Genomic DNA, 19,354 nt, shown 5'->3' on the forward strand with positions numbered 1-19,354 from the left:
GAAATCTGACATTTTGGGCTGTGATTCTGAAGCAAAGTGGGCATTGAAAGAAAACATCACTGTTTTCAGAAACTAAGCAATAATTGTACTTTATTTTTGTTGAAATACTCATCCCATATTATTCTAATAGAAGCCTCCTGTCTCTCTCTCACTCATGTCCTTATCGATAAACATCTGTCCATAGAACATTCTCATTTATATCTCTAGTACATTTTTTATTCTTGCTTTCTCTCATTCTTCCATAAATTTGGGGCATATTTTTGGAAAGGTTCCAGAGGAGTTTATCCAGGTCCTTCATGGATGTACAATAGAAGTCAGTGACTTCTTACCTACTGTAAGTTTACATTTACTTCTCTTGTCTATTTTATGTGGGCTTATAAATTCTTAAGTTCTGTTAGCTATAGAAAATTTATTTGCAATGTGTTTGTAGGCAAAATCAAATCTCTTCAGATTTGCCTATTAGATTTTTCCTACAGCTTCAGTGTTCTATAATGTATATATGATCACAACACCTTTTTCAAGAATAGAGTTTGTTGATATTTACATAGGTAAACACAGTGAAACCCATCAGCACAGTAAGATAGTAAACACACTCATCACTCCCAAAAGTTTGCCCCTGCTCCTTTGGAATTCCTCTGTGCTCCTTCTCCTCCGTGGGGAGGCACTTGAGAGGTGTGCTTACCTGGGGGAGGCTGGTTGAGGGTTTGTAAAGTTGATGGTTTGGGACAGAGACATTGTAAATCTTTGAGATTCCTCATTGTCTCACGTGTTATTTCAGCTTGTCCATGTTGTGCCTGGCCGTTTCCCTCTTGGCCCTGATGGGGTTGGAGTTCTATGGAAACTTCCCATTATCACTGCCCCCTTGGGAGTTTGTGTCCTTCTCATTTATATCTGGAGAACCATCCTCGCTGTAAGTATACTAAAGTAGCTTATATATACTGTTCTTCATACATAAGCAGAAAATTTTATAGTCATTGGACCTTTTGTATCCATTCAGTAATAGAAATATCCCTCTAATACATCAATTTTGATGATCACCTAGATTGAAATAGATGTAAATTTGTGTTGCAGTGCCTTCTGTGATCCATATGTTCTTTTTTTTTTTTAAAGTTCAAGCATAATTGGCCAACAGTGTAGTATTCGTTTCAGGTGTACAACATGATTCAGCAAGTCTATACATTTCTCAGTGCTCATCACAATAAGTGTACTCTTAATCCCCTTCACCTCTTTCCTCCATCCCTCCACCCACCTGCCCTCCAACCCATGTGTTCTTTAGAAGTGTGTTGTTTCATCTCCATTTTTGGGTCATTCTCTAGCTATCTTTCGGTGCTTGATGTCTAGTTTGAGTCGTCTGTGGTCTGAGAACATACTTCCTGTGATTTCTTTTCCTTTGGTTGTTCAGATGTATCTTATGGCCCCGAATATGGCCTCTCTTAGTGAATGTTCCATGGGAACTTGAGAAGAATGTCTTTCCTTGGGTTGTTGAATGGATTATTCTGCAGATGTTAATGGATCCAGCTGATCGGTGATGCTTTTCAGTTCACCTGTGTTCTCATGGAATTTCTGTATCTGTTGGATCTGTCAATGACTGATAGAGGATTCTGAATTCCCCAGCTATAATAGGGATTCGTCTGTTTCCATCAGCAATTCTTTCAGTTTCTGCCTGATGTACTTGGACACTCTGTTGTTAATGCATGCACATGAGAAATTATTATGTCTTTTGGAGAATTGACACCTTTACCGTTGACGTCATTCCCATCATTATCCCCGACGGTTTTCCTTCCTCTGTAGTGTGTTTTGCAGGATCATTTCACTGGCCACAGGTTTCTAGTTGGATGTTTCTTTGAACACTTTAAACATTTCATCCTTCTTGATGGCAAGGTTTCTGAAGTGTGATGTAGTCCTTATCCTTATTCCTCTTGGGTAAGGGTTACTGCTCTCCTTCCCCCTTCCACCACCCACACCCAAGCCCTGCTCCAGATTTCCAGAATTGTTTCTTTGTCTTTAAGGACCTGTGACTGAACATTCTGGGTTAGGCATCGTTGGTGTTAGTTGTTTGTGTGTTTCTTTTGGTATTTATCCTGCTTTCCTTGTCTTGAGCTTCCTGGATCTGCGATTTGGTGGCTATATTAATTTAGGAAAATCCTCAGTCATTATTGCTCCAACTGTCTCTCTGTCCATTCTCCTGCTGTTTTCCTATTATGTGTGTGTTACACGATTTGTAATTGTCCCACTGGTCTTGGATTTTCTGTGCTGTCTTTTTAATTTTTGTCTTTGTTTTTCTTTTTGGAAGTTTCTGCCGGAAATTCTTTAGGCACAATGATTCTTTCCTCTGGTATGTTGAGTCTCTTAATGAAGCCATCAAAGGCATTCTTCATTTCTGTTATGGTGTTGTCCAGCATCCCGGTAAAATCTTAGAGTTTCATATCTCTGCTTACATTCATCATCTCTTCTTCCTACTGCCCCCTTTTTGCTTAGATCCAAGATCAGGTATGGAAGGGACTTGAAATTCCCAGCCTGCCGATGCCATCGTCTCTGCCTTAGATGCCTCAGGTAGTGTGATTCTAGTGCTTGCTGGCGTGGTTTTTACCTCTAGTATGCCTTGTGAGGTTGTGTTGAAAGCTAGATCTCCTGTTCTGGTAAAGGAACTGAGGTAAATAGGACGTTAGGGTGAGGTTGTCTACTCATCTGTGTGGGGTTAGACTGAGTTTACTCCCAGGTGAGACAGGGAGGAGATTGCATTGGAGTTGAGACTTTCCCCCTCACCTCTATTGCAGTCTTTGGGAAAGGCCCAGTTAGGCTCTGGGGACATAGTTTCACTTGAAGGCAGACCTTTCTAAGAAGAACAGAAAACTTCTGAGGTTATTTCTAAATGGAACCTCCCCCCTCTCCCTGCCAATGGAGAAACCTTCCCTTCAAAAGGAAAACAAGTATGTGCTACGGTGAGCGCTGTGAATTGTGCAAGACTGTTGAATCACAGATCTGTAGCTCTGAAACAAATAATGCAATATATGTTAAGAAAAAAAGAAGAAGAAGATAGCAGGAGGGGAAGAATGAAGGGGGGGTAGTCGGAGGGGGAGATGAACCATGAGAGACGATGGACTCTGAAAACAAACTGAGGGTTCTAGAGGGGAGAGGGGTGGGAGGATGGGTTAGCCAGGTAAAGAGGGCACGTTCTGCATGGAGCACTGGGTGTTATGCACAATGAATCATGGGTCACTACATCAAAAACGAATGATGTCATGTATGGTGATTAACATAACAATAAAAAATTTTTAAAAAAAGGAAAACAAAACTTTGACGTCTTTGCTGTGCTCATCTGTCTCTTCACTTCCCCTTCCTGTGGGGCTGGGTGACAAGGGCCAGAGCAACTCAGAGATTCCTAAGCAACATGTGAAGTTACAGGAATCACCATGGTTTTCTGTTTGCCCTCCACTGATGGACTTTCCCCTAACAACTGGCTTGTTGATAGCGTGCTGATATTCCAATATCCTGGCAAGATTTGGGGGCTGGCCTCAGCCTCTCCTCATCCTGTAAAACTTTTGAATGGGGAAATATGTTAATGGTGTCAAAATGGGGTCTTGCCTAGAGTTTCCTAAGCTATAATTTATCAGGGTGACTCGATCTGGATAGCCGGGTTCCCCTCTTTTGAAACATCCGCTGTCATTTCTCTTGTTGCTTATGCTTCATCTCTCGCCACGTGCCACTCTTTTTCTCCTTCGATGGCTTTTCTTTCTTTTTGATGACCCTCTGTAGCAATCTGGGAAACTTCATAGCACCTGATGTGCCATAACTGTGTGTGAATTCAGCAAACAGCCAACCCTTAGTAATAGTTCAGAGAAGCTTTCTGGACAAGGAAAACGGCATAATTTTGTCAGCGCTTTGCTCACCTGCCAGCCTCCCTTCCTACATTCCTTCCTCCCTTCCTTCCATTTTCTTTCTTTCAGGATCTTAGAATAATCCGTTTCTGAACTCAGTGTGGATATTGGGTTGCATTAAAGTTACGGAAATGATGAATTCATGAATGTGTTTTAAAATGTCTGCATGGTCCGCTGTCAAAATTGAACAGGTTGAACGTTCATTTCACAGAATGTGACTAGATTTTGGGGTCAAAACTAAGTTATATACCTTTGTGCTCTTTATCAGAAATGGATTGTGAACTATGGTGACTTAATCAGGAAATTCCAATTTTGTCTTCTTTTTTCATCCTGTGAAGTCATTCTGCTAAACAAAATGATTATTGTAATTTTATTGGATGACTGTTTCCGTATTGACCTGAACTAGAGATTTTGACTAGTAATATGTTTTGACATCAAACTTCATTTTGTTTCTTCCTCTCTTAGATAAAGCCTCGACAATATCAAGGTAAGTTTTTTGGCTTTAGTTTTCATTGTCGTAAATTCTCGGTACTGGTGTTTGATGTGGGTATAATAGGACTAGGGATAAATATGGTGACTCCTGATGTCTAATTGACTTGTTAACTCCTGAAAATCGTTCTCTTTCCCATGTGGAGTCTAAGTGACAATGTGGAGGGTGTTGCCATCTCTTAGGAGACCAGGAGGAGGTATACCTCATGGGAGTAGGGAGAATAGGAAGAGTCATTTTGCAGAGACATGTTTAGGAGGCATGCGATGATAGGAGCCTGAGGTCTGGAGTGAGTACTTTGCCATGACCTGGCTCTTGGTGAAATGTCGAGATGAGAAAACACTCTTTGAGTCTAACAAGCGGGCTACACTTAGAGAAGGAGCCACATGTTGCCAGACAGAGCGTGTGTCACAAGAGAGGTTTAAAGCGTGGTTTTGAGTCTGAAGTGGAGGGAGCCTTTCCTGCCAGGGGAGAATGAGTGGAAAGGAACGGGTGCCAGTGGGGGTGATGTACTGTGTCGGGCCTCATGGATTGTGGTGATTCCGTGGTGCTGTCTGTTGACGGCCAGGGTGGCTGCCTGGCACATAGCAAACCCTCGAATGCTGGTGTTCGTCCCTGTGAGTGCAGCAGTGGGGGTGGTGAGAAGAGAGATCTCAGGGCACGAGAGCGCTCACATTGGGCCAATAGAAGAGAAGTTTGCACTTTGAGGTAAGATGAGAGAATTATGATTTTTTAGAAGATTCTGTTTATTCACTTGACAGAGAGGGCACAAGCAGACCGAGTGGCTGGCAGAGGGAGGGGGAGAAGCATGCACCCCACTGAGCCCAGACCCAGATGTGGGATCCCAGGACCCAGGGTGGAATCATGATCCGATGTGGGATCATGACCCAAGCTGAAGGCAGACACTTAAGCGACTGAGCCACGCAAGTACCCCGAGATGAGAGAATTAAGTGCCAGTTAGAGGAGTCTGTGTTCTTGACCTTCGATGTGTTATCCATCAGTGATAGGGCGCTTCATGAGTGTTGTTTTCCTGTCAGGGTAGAGGGTAAACTTCTCATGTTGGGATGAGAAAAGCTTGTGTCCCAGGGAGTGTGAGTTATCCAGGCCCTCCAGAGACTGTAATGTGGAGTTTGTACCCGAGTGTGTTTGATTCCAAAGATCTTGTCCTCCAGAGCCCCTGCCTAGGGTTCATGACAGGCAATCTGTGAGCAGCAGAAAGTCACTGAAGGCCTTGGAGGTGTCACTCAATTGCCACTTTGAGCTTTCCTTGTGTGGAATTCCAAGGAGGATCTGGAAACGGACATGGCGCTGAGCAGGAGCAAAGGATGGTTTTGTTCATTTTGGGTTGTTTGCAGGGACTTATTTTTGTACCTTAATCATTGGAGGAGAGAAATGTTAGTTGACAGGATGCTTGGTTTTTCTGTTAGGTATCTGGGGATGACATCAGCATTTGCAGTGATTGCATTTTCCAAGATTGGTGCTTCCGCATGGGAGCAAACTTAGAAGACATTTGAGGGCGTTTCTCTATTTTTGAAAAAAATTTCAGTAGGAATCTCCCCGAAATAGGTTGTCTTAGGTTTCCAATGCTGCTAAAACTTGCTTCCTTAGGGCACAATGGGAATGCTAACAAGTTAGTTACACCCAAGTGTCAGAGAATGTGTCTCTGGTGCTCATACACTGGGATTATTCAATGTCACTGGTTTTGCTAGTTATCTTTGAGATGCTTTTTTCTCCTTTTAGTAACCTTACAACAAATAAAGGAGAAGATCCATCGACTTAGAACAGAAAACAGGGAGCTTGCTCAGGAAATATCCCTTTGGGAGCTGAAGGTATCAGTGCCTTTTCAAATACTTTTTGTGATTTCATTTTGGTTACTTCCACCTCTTGTAGTTCATCCTATTGACCTATTTCATGTGATCCAGAAATGGTCCTGATTCAAGAGAAGTTTCACAAATGTAGAGCACTGCCTCTCTATTTTGAAAGGAGTCACACATGAGTAGATAGGTTTGTGTAACACGATGCTATTTTGGAATTCTGTTTCCTTCTTCATATGTTTTATAGATCCAGGAAGGCAAGAAACACCTTGCAGAAACCAAGAGTGAACATAAGTTTCTCTCTGAGGAAGTGCTTCAATGGAAGGTAAGAATCCCTTCTTTGCCTGAATTGTGTCCTACCAACAGAAATCAAAGTAATGAATTATCATCATTATCATGATTATTATTATTATTTTAAACACTGATTGATTGATTGATTTGAGAGAGAGAGAAAGAGTGAGTGGTAGGGGACAGAAGGAGAGAGAGAATCCCAAGCTGACTCCATGCTGAGTGTGTAGCCTGATGCAGGGGTCAATCCCATAACCCTGAGATCAGGCCTTGAGCCAAAACGAAAGCAGGAGTCAGACACTCCACCGACTGTGCCACCCGGATGCCACCCAGGTGCCCCAAGGAATGGATTATTATTACTCATTCAAAATGTTTTGTTGAAGGAGAACATCAAAAAGGTTGAGGAAGTTAATGAAAATTTAAATGACACCCTTCGTCGGGCACGGGCTCACTTGCAAATTGAGAGAGAGAAGAAGGTCAAGAATCAGGGTGTGGTAAGAGCTGGCTGTTGAGTTTTAGCTTAATGTGGCTCCGGCAGGCTTTTGGTTCACTGGGTGAGGTGAGTGCAGCATCCTCGCTTGCTGTTTAGCACAGTAGAGAGTGGGCATCTGGGAACTGAAACTCCTACGGAGCAGTGAGCTGGGATTTCACTTAGAACCACCATGATGAGGTTTGCTCTTATAAGGACTAGGAAGTATGGTTGATTTCACAGCGAGGTAATGATCACATCATTCAGCCCTGCCCTCCAAGATATGTAGCAGATCCCCACAAGATACTTGAGCGATGAAGGGCGATGGCTGGCCCGACTGTACAGTCCCTTCCTCTCTTAATGCCAAACGGAGCATTTTCAATGTGAATAGGGGAAGACGTGTATATATGTATGTATGTGGATATATATATGAATGAAAGCCACTAAGAAAGTCATTTGTGAGTTCTTTGACTTGAACTCTTTTCCACTTTGCTTACTTTCTCCTTCTTCTATTATGCCTTAAGGGCTTTCTTTGTTGCACTGCATGATCCTGTCCTGTTAGGCGCCCTCACGTTGTTGTGTGATCATGATTTCCTGAATGTCTTTTCTCATATCTGTCTTAAAGGCCCAGGATGCATCCGAGGATGGAGAGCAGAGAGCCTTTAGGGCCAAAAAACGAGAACTGCAGGGTATGTTATTTTGGGGGAAGAAATCCCCATATGGTGGCAATGAGTTTGCATTGGGAAGGGAAAGAATGCCTTCCTGCCTTCAAGGTCTTGCCCTTCTCCTTTCCCTATCAAACCGAAGTTCTCAGGTCATGTGCACATACACACACAAAAGAAAACTCATCCTTTCCAGAATATCAACGATGGATGGAAGACCATTGCAATGCCCTGAGTTCTTTGAAAACCACTCAAGAAGCCGAATTGAAACTCCTGAGGAGGAAAGTGGGTATCGTGGTGGATTTCTCTGAACAGAGACGAGTGGCTGCCGAAGAGTAAGCTATTCTTGTGTGAATTGCCACAGATACTATTGTATGAATTTCTGTGACGGCCAGTCTAGATAATTGTATTTCTTTTAGAATTGGCTCTAGAGTATTTTTGCCAAATGCATTCTGTAGGATAGTGCCTGCCCTTCCTGCCTTGATGTGTGTGACCTGCATTTCCCTGTGTGTTCTAACTGCTTGTCACGCTTGTTGTGTGACTCCTTGGAGTAGAAGAGGGAAGGTACCATCATTAAAAACTTTGATACCTGGATCCCCTCTGGGTCTGTCTGCATTGTCCTTTTGGTTTCCGTGTCATCCCATGTTCTTATTAGCCCTGAATTCAGTCACTTTTGGTTCAGTACGAGACTTGGGTCAATAATGTGGATAGAAAAATGGAATTGTCCTGCTGCAGAGACACTGGGAGTTTCTTTGTGGAAAGTGGGTTGGGGCTCCAGCAGTCCTGGATCCCTTCATCCAGTGTACGACTGACATCACTCACTGTAGCCCAGTCCCTAAGAAGGCCAGGGTATTTCCCATCCAGCTGATTTTTTTAGGTGGAACTCTCCTGGGTCCCAGCCAAAGCCTGCGGTTTCACTAGGGCTCACCTTTGCTGGCTGACCCTGAACTTGACTCGTTTCCTTCTAAGCCCATGCCCATAAAGTTGTTCAGCTTCTTTCCAGTTCACTTGCCTGTTCCAGAATGTATTGATGTGTCCTGGCGAGATTGGCTCCCACTGCCAGGCTGGCCTTCTCCTAGGCTTCCTTCTTCTCCATCTGGTTCTCGTGTTTCTTCATGTACTCTTTAGAAATTGGGTGCATTCACTCACGAGTTTGCTCTTTTGTCCAGTGTTTCCTTGATTTTCTCAGGAGGAGATCAGGACCTTCGAGTCCCTCATTCACGTTGAAAAGCAAAACTGTTCCCTGTCTTCCCTGGACACTCAGCTTTGTGTTATTCCTTCCCACAGCGGGGGTGGGGGCTGCTCTGTGTCATTGGCATCCTGGTTCTGTTCATTGGAAATTTCTTTTGGGGGTGGGTACAGTGTCCTGACCACCTTTCTGTCTTCTACACTTTACAACTGAGCCACTCCATTACAGCCGCTCCAGAAAGCATTTGCTGAAGGATTGCCTGAGAGACCAGAAGCAAATGCATGTGTCTTTCTCTGTCTGGAGCTTTTGACTCCGTTTCTAAGAGTCTTTTTGCATGTGATATTGAGTAAATCAGGTGTCCTGTTGAAACCCTTTCAATCAACACCATGAACAAAAGAGTCTGAGGGCAACACAGCAAACCAGCCTTTCTAAGCATCGCACGTTGCTGCCTTCACTATCAGTGAACTCAGTCTTGTTCAAGTCGGTTGACTCCATGCAGTTGATAGTTTTCCATCTGAAATCTGTTGCGTGGAGAGAACACACTGACTATGTGACAGTTCACAGCCTTTTACACTTGAGGACATATTGCCGGCACTAAGATTGGCCTCTTCAAAGGAGGAGGCGGGGGTTGTAGTTGTAGACCCAGAGATGTCTGGGAGTGAGTTGCCATGCTGATGAAGCCATATTCTGGAAGGCTTCCTTTCGGGTTCATTGTGTCAGGCACAGCCTTGGTCTGAGGATCAGGGCTCCCCGTGGAGGTGTACGACTAACGATGGTCCCCCGCCTCATCCTATAGTTGGTCAGGCTTGGTTTTCCCTTTGAACTGAAAGGAGCCTTCACCGTCTCCGACAAAAGACCAACTCTGAGAGGACACAAACTGCAATGTTACTTGAGGACTTGATAATGAAGTAGAGAAGTGTAAAGACAGCTCTGATTGCAACGACTTGGCAGCATCCGGAGTTTGATTTTTCTTGAACCCTAAATGGGACCTTCAGTTCATTTCCCTCCTTGTGTTGTCAGTCTGTGCATTTATGAGGGACACTGGAATCTAGGCCATCCAGTGTGCTGGGAGGAATGACGGTAGAACTTCTGGACCTTGGCTACTGGACCATGTCTATACCTTTCCTGTCTTAGGAAGGTCGCAAAGACCCGCCGTGACCTGGAGGCAACAGAGAGTCAGCTGTCAGCTGCCGTGGAAAATCTGAAAGGAATCAAAGAAGAAACGGACAAGTACAAGTGAGTTCAGAAACTAAATATTAGCGGCTCCTGACATCCCTGTTGACTTCGTATTTTTCACTTTTCTTCATTGTTTAGACTCAATTCCCATGTAATAGAAACAAAAATTCAAAGGCATATCCAGAGAGAATTACCAGACACAAAAAGTGAAGCTCTAGAAAGAACAAAACCATTTCATTACTAAACATGTCCTGATCCCCAGCGCTGGCCTGATTCTGTGGAAACTTCTTCCACGCCATCGTCCCTGGGGGTGGTGTCAGTTGTCCTAATCTTGAGGAAAGCAGTTTGTCGTAGGATGAATCCTACCCATAAAGCCGGTAGTGCCATCTGATGGCGCTGGTCTCTGCAACCCTGGGAACCATGGCGAGGATAGAAGTTTCCCAGTACACTTGATGGCACACTTGTCATGTGATAAATTAGGGAAAGATTGAAAATGGGTAAGGAAATTATGTCAACTCTGAACCCTGCAGGGGAAGAAAAACGATTACGGAAAAGAGGTAGCAATAGCTTTGATCCTACTGTGCATTATAACCATGTGAAAAGTGTTTCCTGTGTCAGGATCAATTGTATGAGGGGACAGATAAGAGGAGAATGGCCACGTGGGCAGATGATTTAAAATCACAGCCAATATTGGGTGTTATCTGACGAAAGCAATTATAACTCACAGGCGAGAAGTCGGAGCGTTGCAAGATCAGCTGCGGGAGGCAGAGCTCACCTTCAAACACAAGGTAACCTGAGTTGTGCCCCAACATCCTGGCCCCTTCGCGCCTCCTGCAGGTGATGGAAGTGGCCCTTAGATCCCTGAACATGGGCTCTTGGTGCGTTGACTTTTTCAGATCGCAGCTCATGAGAGAAGTGCTCTAGATAACTGGGTAAGTGTTTTCTTTTTCCTCCTCTTCGTTTGGGGCACAGTCCGGCACAGCTGAAGGCGGATGTGTTTTTCTCCCCCAGACTAAGGCTCGGGTTTGGGAGAGGAAGATAGTGCAGCAGAGCAGGGAGAACGCCTACGTGAGACACAGGTGTGCGAGTTTGACGTGCCCTTTTCTGGGTGTCTTGAGGGGTCAAGGCTAAGCTGTTTAGTGTCTAGTAGAGGACATGGTGTTGTAATTCTTCTAGACGTCCATTCTTTTTCTGTATTCAAGATTGCACATGATGAGGAGAGGGACGCTGCCTGAGGGATCCATGAGGCAGGAACCGATGCCGGGAAGACCTGAGACACAGAACCGTGTGTGGAGAGGTAGGGAGCGTGCTGTGAAATGCAGCAGCCTGATCTCTGCTGGGAAAGCACACGATGTCCTTCCCGTTCCTGTGGGTGATCACTGTGTGTCCTGGAGAGAATCACGACCACTCCCTAAGGACAGCAGGTCGTCTGAAGGGGTGACAGGAGGGTGCTTTCCTCAGGTGCCCACCGGCAGCAGGGCACCTGTCCCTGTGACAGGTGGAGCTCATGCCCCTCCCCTGACTGCAGACCCTCCCCCACCCCCTCTACCACCCACCTACTGCAGAGCTGAGCCTGGAGGAGTTGTGAGCCCGAGCTCCCTTCCCACTTTGACGCAACGGTGAAGACTTTTTGGAAAAAAACAAAAATTGAGAAAAATGGCATTTATTTACTCTTTATGGAGGTTCCTTGATTTTTGTTTTATTTGTCATCGACAGTAATCTATTAATCCGTGAAAGTCATGCATTTTACTCCTCTAATGTTATCGGTATAAAGCCACAGCTTTACTTCTCAATCTGCCTATTTTTACTTTGCTCCTGACTGTACGATTAGTCTACTCCAATTCTTCTCTTAAATATTTACGTAATAGCCAGTCACACATGCTAGGCCTCATCTATAGACTGAAGGATTGAACCGTCAACTGGCGGCCTGAGAAAAGAATGCATGCCGTTCATGTTGAGGGTTTCTCCATTTTTAGCTGGTTGAGCCCAGAGCAGTCTACTGCCGTTCCCTTAGCTATGAAAACACCTGAAGCAAGCTGGGCGATGGTGGTCCCATCCTCGAGGGGGAGAGGCAGAGGTCTCCCCCTTGTCCTCAGGGGTCAGCAGAGACATTTGAGAAATGCTGTGTGTCTGAGAAGGGACCCAAGAGTGGGACAGAGGGGAACGTGTTAGGGGCGGGTTTGGAGGGTGGGTTTGAATTCTGCACAGTCGGTGCTGGTCTGAATCCACCTCCATCTGTTCTAGGGCTTTGGTCTGATGCTGAAACTGGTGCGTCTCCCATGGGGAACAGGGGCACCGAGCCTCCTAGAGACCCAGGGATGAGCAAGGTAACTACCGTGGCCTCTACCAGGTGTTCCGGAAACTTCTCCCTTTCTGAGCAGCACCCTGTCCTGGCCTTGTGTCTGTTGGGTGGGTTAGGGTTTGTCTGTGGTGTCGTTCACCTTTCAAAATACAAGCAGTTCACCCAGGGGCTGACAGGCTTCTCCATTACAGATCCTCACCTTCGGTGGCACCTCCTGAAGCCACAGGTGCTTAGAGGTGAAGGATGGCAGGGCGCTCACTGTGTGTGTGTGTGTGTGTGTGTGTGTGTGTGTGTGTGTGTGTGAGTGTGTGTGTGAGTCGACCCCTGCCCACCCACAGTGCCCGGGCGGGGACTTAGCTCGAGGAGGATGACACGTCACTCCACAGTGAAGTCTCTGGCCGGCCTGACTGCCAGTCAGTAGGTTACGATCAGGTGCGATTGGTGTAGTGTTCATGTTGGGGTTAGATGATTTACCTGGGACAAGGTCTGTGGTAATCCTCACAACTGGAAACTAGGGGAAACTCTCTCTCCATTTTATATTGCCTGTTTTGCAGTTTGGCATGTTCTTAGATAGGGCAAGTTTCGTAAGTCATCCCTGTTTGACTTCTGCTGGTAAAAATGCTGTACAGAATCCCTCTACTTGTACCCTTTCGACGACTGTTGTGAATTTCCAAAGCTGTTGGGTGTACTGGCCCACACGATCTGAAGGGGGGATGTCGGTGATTAGCTGCATGACCCGGGCCTCACAAGCCCTTCAGTTGGGCTTCTAGGAGCAGGTCTTTTTGGTCTTATGTCACTGTGAGAGCTGGTTTCTTCTCTCATCACACGTTCTGGAGTTGTCCATGAGAAAACATAAACATTTTTGTGAATTCTGTTATTTAGCCTTCCCATCTTAATTTCCCACTGGACAAAATTGCTCTGGAACTCAGTGTGCGGAAAATTCCGAAGACTGTGTTTTAAGATAAACACAGCCGCTGCACGTAAATAAGGGCCATTGGTATCATGTTCCTCTGGGAAAACCCTTTTCCAGGTCCACTATCAGACCACAGGCCCCTAATTCCTCAAGGGTCTTTGTGGCCTGGACAGAAACTGCAGAGAGTAGAAGACCGCTTTGTCAGGAAGTGAGGCAGGTGGGGACAGTCAGGGGCTTTGTGGGCAAGGGATTCACCTCGAGTGGCTCAGATTCCTTGTGGAGAAAGGGCATTCAGTTTCACCACATTCTGCCTATTCTTTTTTTTTTTTAAATATTAATTTGACAGAGAGAGACAGAGCGAGGAGGGAACACAAGCAGGGGGAGTGGGAGAGGGAGAAGCAGGCTGCCCGCTGAGCAGGGAGCCCGATGCGGGGCTCGATCCCAGGACCCTGGGACCATGACCTGAGCCGAAGGCAGACGCTTAACCAACTGAGCCACCCAGGCGCCCCACATTCTGTCTATTCTTAACAAACCCAAATCTTCTGCGGTGGTTGAAGAGGAACGATGAAGTGTTGTCCACGATGTCAATGCCTCCGTGTCTGGAGTGTGGGCTGCTTTACTCGTTTCCAGTGATCCCTTTTCACCCTTTAAGACACTACTTCTTGGTAGTGAACGTTGGCAGACATGGGTAGTGATGTTTGGTGACAGTAGGTTATTCCTGTAACATCCATTCTCCTTCCTCACCCCACCCCCCTTATTATAGTAGGCAGCTATTGGGAGGGATAAAGTTTTCTAGCACGATGTGGCTCTCCTGGAACATGGTATTGGAGAAGGAGCAGGATGCTGAGAGCTCTCTTGGGTTTCAGCTCTTGGTGTTGCAACTTTTGTGTGTCTTGCCCAAATATTTTCTCCTCTGTTCTGCAGGTCGGTACAGATGTGAGAGGGTTTCCTCATGCCCCAAGGCCCCCCCATATGCCCTACCACATGGGGCAGGGTTTACCAGGCTTCACTGGCTATGGGCCACCTGCACCTCCTCCACATGGGTGGACATGGGGGCCTCAAGCACAGCTCGTTCCTGCTACACATGGTAAGATGATCTGAATTGGATGACCTGAATCGTAAAGCCTATTCATAGTTTAAGTACTTCAGTTGGTGGAGAAGATGTAGAGGAGGTACCAGAAGGCTTTGCAATGCAAGGATCGACCTGAGTGAGGACATAGTAGCATTCCTCACCTTTCTGTGGACATCCATTTCATGGACTGTCTTGTTTCACCCTACAGAAATGGGCAGCAGGTGTCCGCCATCGAGAAGAAAAGTGACAGTTTGCAAAAGACAGACATAAAAGCTTTGCCCATGGGCACTGCCCAGACACAATGTTTTGGGCCCTGGGATGGATGAAGCACAACCTCAAGTCACTGTGACTTGTGGAGGCCCCAGTTGTCCAGTGTTATTCATTAGCTCTGAAAACATCTGTCACTGGGTGGACTGATCACATCCTCAGGTGTGGGGGACTTGTGTCTCCTTTGTCCACAGGGGTGAGAGGAGACCTGTGAGAAACGCTCTGAATCTGGAAGGGATGTGGGAGTGGGAGAGAGTGGAACAGGGTGGGGCAGGTGTAGAGGGTTGGCTTCCATCCTGCATGGTCAAGGCCAGTCTGAATCCACCTCCGTCCCTTGTAGGGCTTCGGCCGTATTCAGAAACCTGTGGCACACAAGGGGACAACAGCGGCACCCCGCCCAAGAAGGTCCCACAGAAGGACCAGGTAAATACTGTGTCTTTCCTCAATTGTAACCATTTCTGGAATCCTGTTCCTGTCTGGGCAGCACCCTGTCCTGACCTGTGTCTATTGGGTATGTCCTGGGATCTGTGTGTGGTGTCATTGACCTTTCAATATGCCAAGTCTTCATTCGGAGCCTACAGACTTCTCTGTTTCCAAATCATCACCTTCCGCGGGGCGTCCTGAAGCTCCAGGTGCTTAGAAATGAAGGAGAGCAGGACCCTGCCCTTGTGTGTGTGTGTGTGTGTGTGTGCATGTGTGTGTGTGTGTGTAAACTCCGGAGGAGAGCAATATGTCACTCCACACTGAAGTCGGCCAGTCCCGCTGACTCCTTGCAGTTTGCTTTCCCGCGAGAGCGGTAGTGGTGTTGGTTTTCGGGTCAGGAGACTAAGCTGGGAGAATGTCTGCGTAATCCTCACAGCTGGAAACGGGAAAGCCATGCCCTGCCTCACACTTTGTGCCACGTGCTTTGGGCAGCTGTGAGTGTTGGTGGAGAAGGTGAGCTGCGACCTCACGTGCGTTCCATCTGTGTGGGTGAAGACGCGACCCGGAATCCCTCCAGTTGCACCCTGGGTGAGATGAAGGTGAACTCTGCCAGGGGCCAGGTGTGTGGTAGAAAAGGCCCCCCGGAGCACAGCCGTGAAGAGGGAATCCCGGTGACTCCCTGCAGGGCCCACGGCTCACACACGTTTCAGTCGTGCTCCCGTGAGCGGGTTCTGATGCGCTTTGGTGGCTGTGCCAACTGATAGCGTCTCTCCTGATCCATCCTGGGAGGGTGACGCCTGCTCTCCAGACACATTGGTTTGCATCCGGGGATGCAGAATCGGCCCCTCAGTGGTTCTCGGCACCAAGGACTACGACTACGCATTTGCTCTGTGCCTGAGCTGAGGAGCATCGGAATGCCGGTGACGCAGATCCACAGAGCTGGGTCTCACGAACTCCTCGGGATCGTGTTCTTCTCAGCACTTTTCCCGGTCCGCTGCAGGACTCCAGAAACTCCTGTCTCTTGAGCGGTGTCTGTGGCCATGGACAGCACTTGGGAGAGTAGAAGAAGACCCCTTTGTCAGGGAGGGAAGCGGAGCAGGGTCAGGCGGGTGCTGGTGGGAAGCAGTTGGACCCACGAGGGGCTGTGATTCCACGTGTGGACACTGGGCTTCTCCGGACTTCTCAGCGTGTTTTTGTTCTGAGTCACATGGCAAGCCTCTGGGGCCACACTGGACGAGGGGATCAGAGTGGGCCTGGACGCAGATGCGTGCCTGTCTGGCATATGCTGCTTATGGGCCCTTTCTTGTGGCCTCTGGTCACCTGGTAGGCGAAGACGACTTGACGTCCCACCTTCTCAGACATGGATGGTGATGTGTGGGGACACTACGTTCTTTCCTTCCTTGGTCCCTGAGTGTGTGGTGGCACCAAGAGGGGGACTAGGGTTTAGTGGCACTGGTGCTCTGCTCCCTGGAAGCTCAGGGTGAAGAGAGGGCCAGGTGCTGACCCCTGCTTCTTTGGGTTTCAGGTTGGTGGGGGTTCTGCTTCTGTCTGTCATAGCAACATTCCTTTGGTTTCTGTTCTGCAGAACCCTGTGGATGCAAGAGGACCCCCTCCTGTACCCGGCCCACTGGGTCCACCGTACCCCACGGATCCCCCTTCATCACCATCCTGGGGCCCTGGGGCACATCTCCCTCCACCCACCCAGTGGTCTCTGCGTCCTTACCCTGCACCCGAACCTACAGCACAGGGTGGGATGATATGAATCGTATGAATTGACTTACAATGTGTATTGTCTTCTTTCTTATTGAGTTGGTGGGGCAAAGGCTGAGTTTGTGCTGAGGCCTTGACATTGCGAGGGGAAAACCGCCAGGGGGCGCTGTAACATCCTGAGGTTTCTCAGGACATACAGGTGTTGTGCTTGGCTATTTGCACACACTGAGCGGGGGGGGGGGGGGGGGGGGGGGAGGTGCCGTCGTTGGGAAGGAATCCTCTCTATCGCACAATGGCAGACATATATTTCTTACCGTTGGGCACGTCCAGAGTCCACAGTTGTTGTTCTGGGTGGGATGAAACACACCTCTCACTTTGTTTTCAGCGTGTTGAGTTTGAGCTCTCATTTCCTTAGTTATAGAAACACCTGAAGCAGGGCTATGGTGCCTTGATTAATCATCAGGGTAGGGGTCTGTCCCTTGTCCTCGGCAGTCAGTGGATACTTGTGGGAAACCCTCTTGTCCGGTAAGGGAGGTGAGAATGAGAAACAGTGGCAGATGCTGGAGGCAGGTGTAGACGGTTTGTTGGAATGTTGCTCAGTCACTTCCAGTGGGATGGTCTTCCGTCTTTTCTCTGACGTGGGTCAGATGCAGACGCTGGGGCATCCTCCATAAGGAAGAGCAGTCCTGCATGCAGACCTCTCATGTTATGGGAGAGTGAATGTTGCTAAGGACAGGATCACTTTCTTCAGGTTGCTCAGGAGACGCCTTTGATGGACTTTGTCTTTCACTCACACTGAGGTGGTCGGCAGGGCCCTTTGTGGTGAAGGAGAGCCGCTCTTCTCCAAAAGCTGGGCACAGCAGGTATGCGCATGCACACTGTACAGAGACCATATTCTGTGCTCTGGGAGGGATGAGGAGGGAATTTCAGGTGTCTGAGAGCAGCGAGGGACACACTCATTAAACGACATAGATGTTGTGTTCCGTATAAGGGAAGCACCAGCGATGCATCTGAAGGACAAGAGAGGGAGCCATGAGTCACTAGAAACAGGAGGCTGTGGATGAGAAGGATGGAGGTGCTCAGGGGAGTGGATGGGCCTCTCTCGGGTAGAGCAGAGGCTGTTCCTGCAGGCCAGCAGCTTGAGCAGTGAGTGTGAGGACACCGTGAGATCCACACCGGGTTGCTGCCTGTGTCCGTCACACGGCGTGGATAATGCAGTTATTTGTATCAGAACGTCATTGTTGCCATAAAGCTGTTCGTTCCTAATCTATAAGGATTGTTTCCTCTGAATTTCTGAAGGTTCTGAACTGGGTGAAAGAATGTGGTGGAGACTTGGGAAATTGAACTTGGTTCCTTTGGGGATTCTTGTCTGCCTGAGTTTGTGGGCCCCAGTGAGAAAAAGTGAAGACGGGACCAAGATCAGCAGAGTGGCTGCCTTGGCCTTCAGCCCGAGTCAGACTCTTGGTGGGGAATTCAGGATTGACCAGGAGCCACCCTCGCTGGATCCCTGTCACTACGCCTCTGCCTCTGAGTCACCGCTCTGCCTGCACTTTGCATCTCCCTGAACTTTGGTCACAGTATCCTGCGGATTTACCTGTGTTCCTGCCCGAATGCCAGCTCTCCGTGGGGCCTACTCAGAGCCTCAGCTTTGTTATCTGTGAAAGGGGAGCCTGTCGGATTCTGAGGTCATTAGAAGAATAGGAGTTGAAGTACATAAAGAATCTGCAGGGGCCCCTGGGTGGCTCAGTCGATTAAGCATCGGACTCTTGATTTCTGCTCAGGTCATGATCTCAGGGTTCTGTGATCGAGCCCCAAGTCAGGCTCGGCGTTGAGTGTGGAGCCTATCTAGGAATTTCTCTCCTCCCCACTCCCCACCCCCCGCCGCCTTTCCAGCACAAATTTGCCCTTTTTTGGTCTCTGTCTCTCTATCTCAAAAAAAGAGAAAGAATATGCAAAATATCTGGGCTGTTGGCCACTCCCCCTTCTCACTGTTTACATGAAAATAGCTCCATCAGATGATCATCAAAAGATGTTCATTTAAGTCCACAACATTACACTGAGAGTATAACACCTCAGCCCAGAGATTGGCATCCTCATTTCAAAAATAAGGCAAAGACCCCCTTTTTTTTTCTATTAAATTTTAGGTCCTAGCCGAGAATGAAGTAAAAGATCATTCTGAGAACATGTCCATGCAGAGATTTATATCTGAGATGTGAAGACAATTATTTTCTATTACATACAGACTCACGGAAGCAGCCACACACTCAGGTGTTCATTCAAGGCCTCAGATATACCAGAGGAAGCAAATGCATTTAGGAAAACATAAGGTCACAGTGTACTAACCCAAATCTATCTGCCTTACAGGACAGTACATTTGATATTTGAAGACGTCCCTGAGCAGTAACAACCAGGCTGTGTGTGCATATATTTAGAAAATTGTCAGATCAGCCTAATGTCCTGAGTGTTGTCCCTGCCCATCCTGTCCCCTGTGCTCTGTCTCTCCTGGGATCCCCCAAATAAACCTTTCACGGCTCTGTCTCTGTGTCAGCGTCTGCCATCAGGAGGCCCTGCAGTCGCTCCCCTTCCAGTGCACAGTGTGAGGCCCGTACACACAGAAAACAAACCGGCAGCAATGGTGGTGATGGAGGAGAGTAGCAAGATTCCCCTTTGTGGTATCTTCACTGCAAGGGGCGTAAGAAATCCT

The 19,354-nt window shown here is 47.5% G+C and overlaps 1 protein-coding gene and 1 long non-coding RNA gene across 2 annotated transcripts in view; both read left to right on the plus strand.

The window, feature by feature from the left end:
• Window positions 1-11,551, plus strand: part of LOC144382049 (uncharacterized) — a 38,843-nt gene extending 27,292 nt beyond the window's left edge. The window contains exons 11-22 of the mRNA XM_078074033.1: window positions 779-910; window positions 4,344-4,365; window positions 6,106-6,194; window positions 6,427-6,504; window positions 7,562-7,625; window positions 7,795-7,933; window positions 9,922-10,023; window positions 10,691-10,751; window positions 10,860-10,895; window positions 10,975-11,042; window positions 11,166-11,260; window positions 11,529-11,551. Of these exons, the coding sequence (XP_077930159.1) occupies window positions 779-910; window positions 4,344-4,365; window positions 6,106-6,194; window positions 6,427-6,504; window positions 7,562-7,625; window positions 7,795-7,933; window positions 9,922-10,023; window positions 10,691-10,751; window positions 10,860-10,895; window positions 10,975-11,042; window positions 11,166-11,260; window positions 11,529-11,551 (909 nt within the window). The remainder of the gene's footprint in view (window positions 1-778; window positions 911-4,343; window positions 4,366-6,105; window positions 6,195-6,426; window positions 6,505-7,561; window positions 7,626-7,794; window positions 7,934-9,921; window positions 10,024-10,690; window positions 10,752-10,859; window positions 10,896-10,974; window positions 11,043-11,165; window positions 11,261-11,528) is intronic.
• Window positions 11,552-11,869: 318 nt separating this feature from the next.
• Window positions 11,870-16,716, plus strand: LOC144382277 (uncharacterized). The gene is made up of 4 exons (XR_013448870.1): window positions 11,870-12,290; window positions 14,103-14,265; window positions 14,858-14,940; window positions 16,526-16,716. It is a non-coding gene; the product is annotated as an uncharacterized LOC144382277 (long non-coding RNA).
• Window positions 16,717-19,354: the final 2,638 nt, after the last annotated feature.

Source organism: Halichoerus grypus, chromosome 6, assembly GCF_964656455.1.
Source record: "Halichoerus grypus chromosome 6, mHalGry1.hap1.1, whole genome shotgun sequence".
NCBI lineage: Eukaryota > Metazoa > Chordata > Mammalia > Carnivora > Phocidae > Halichoerus > Halichoerus grypus.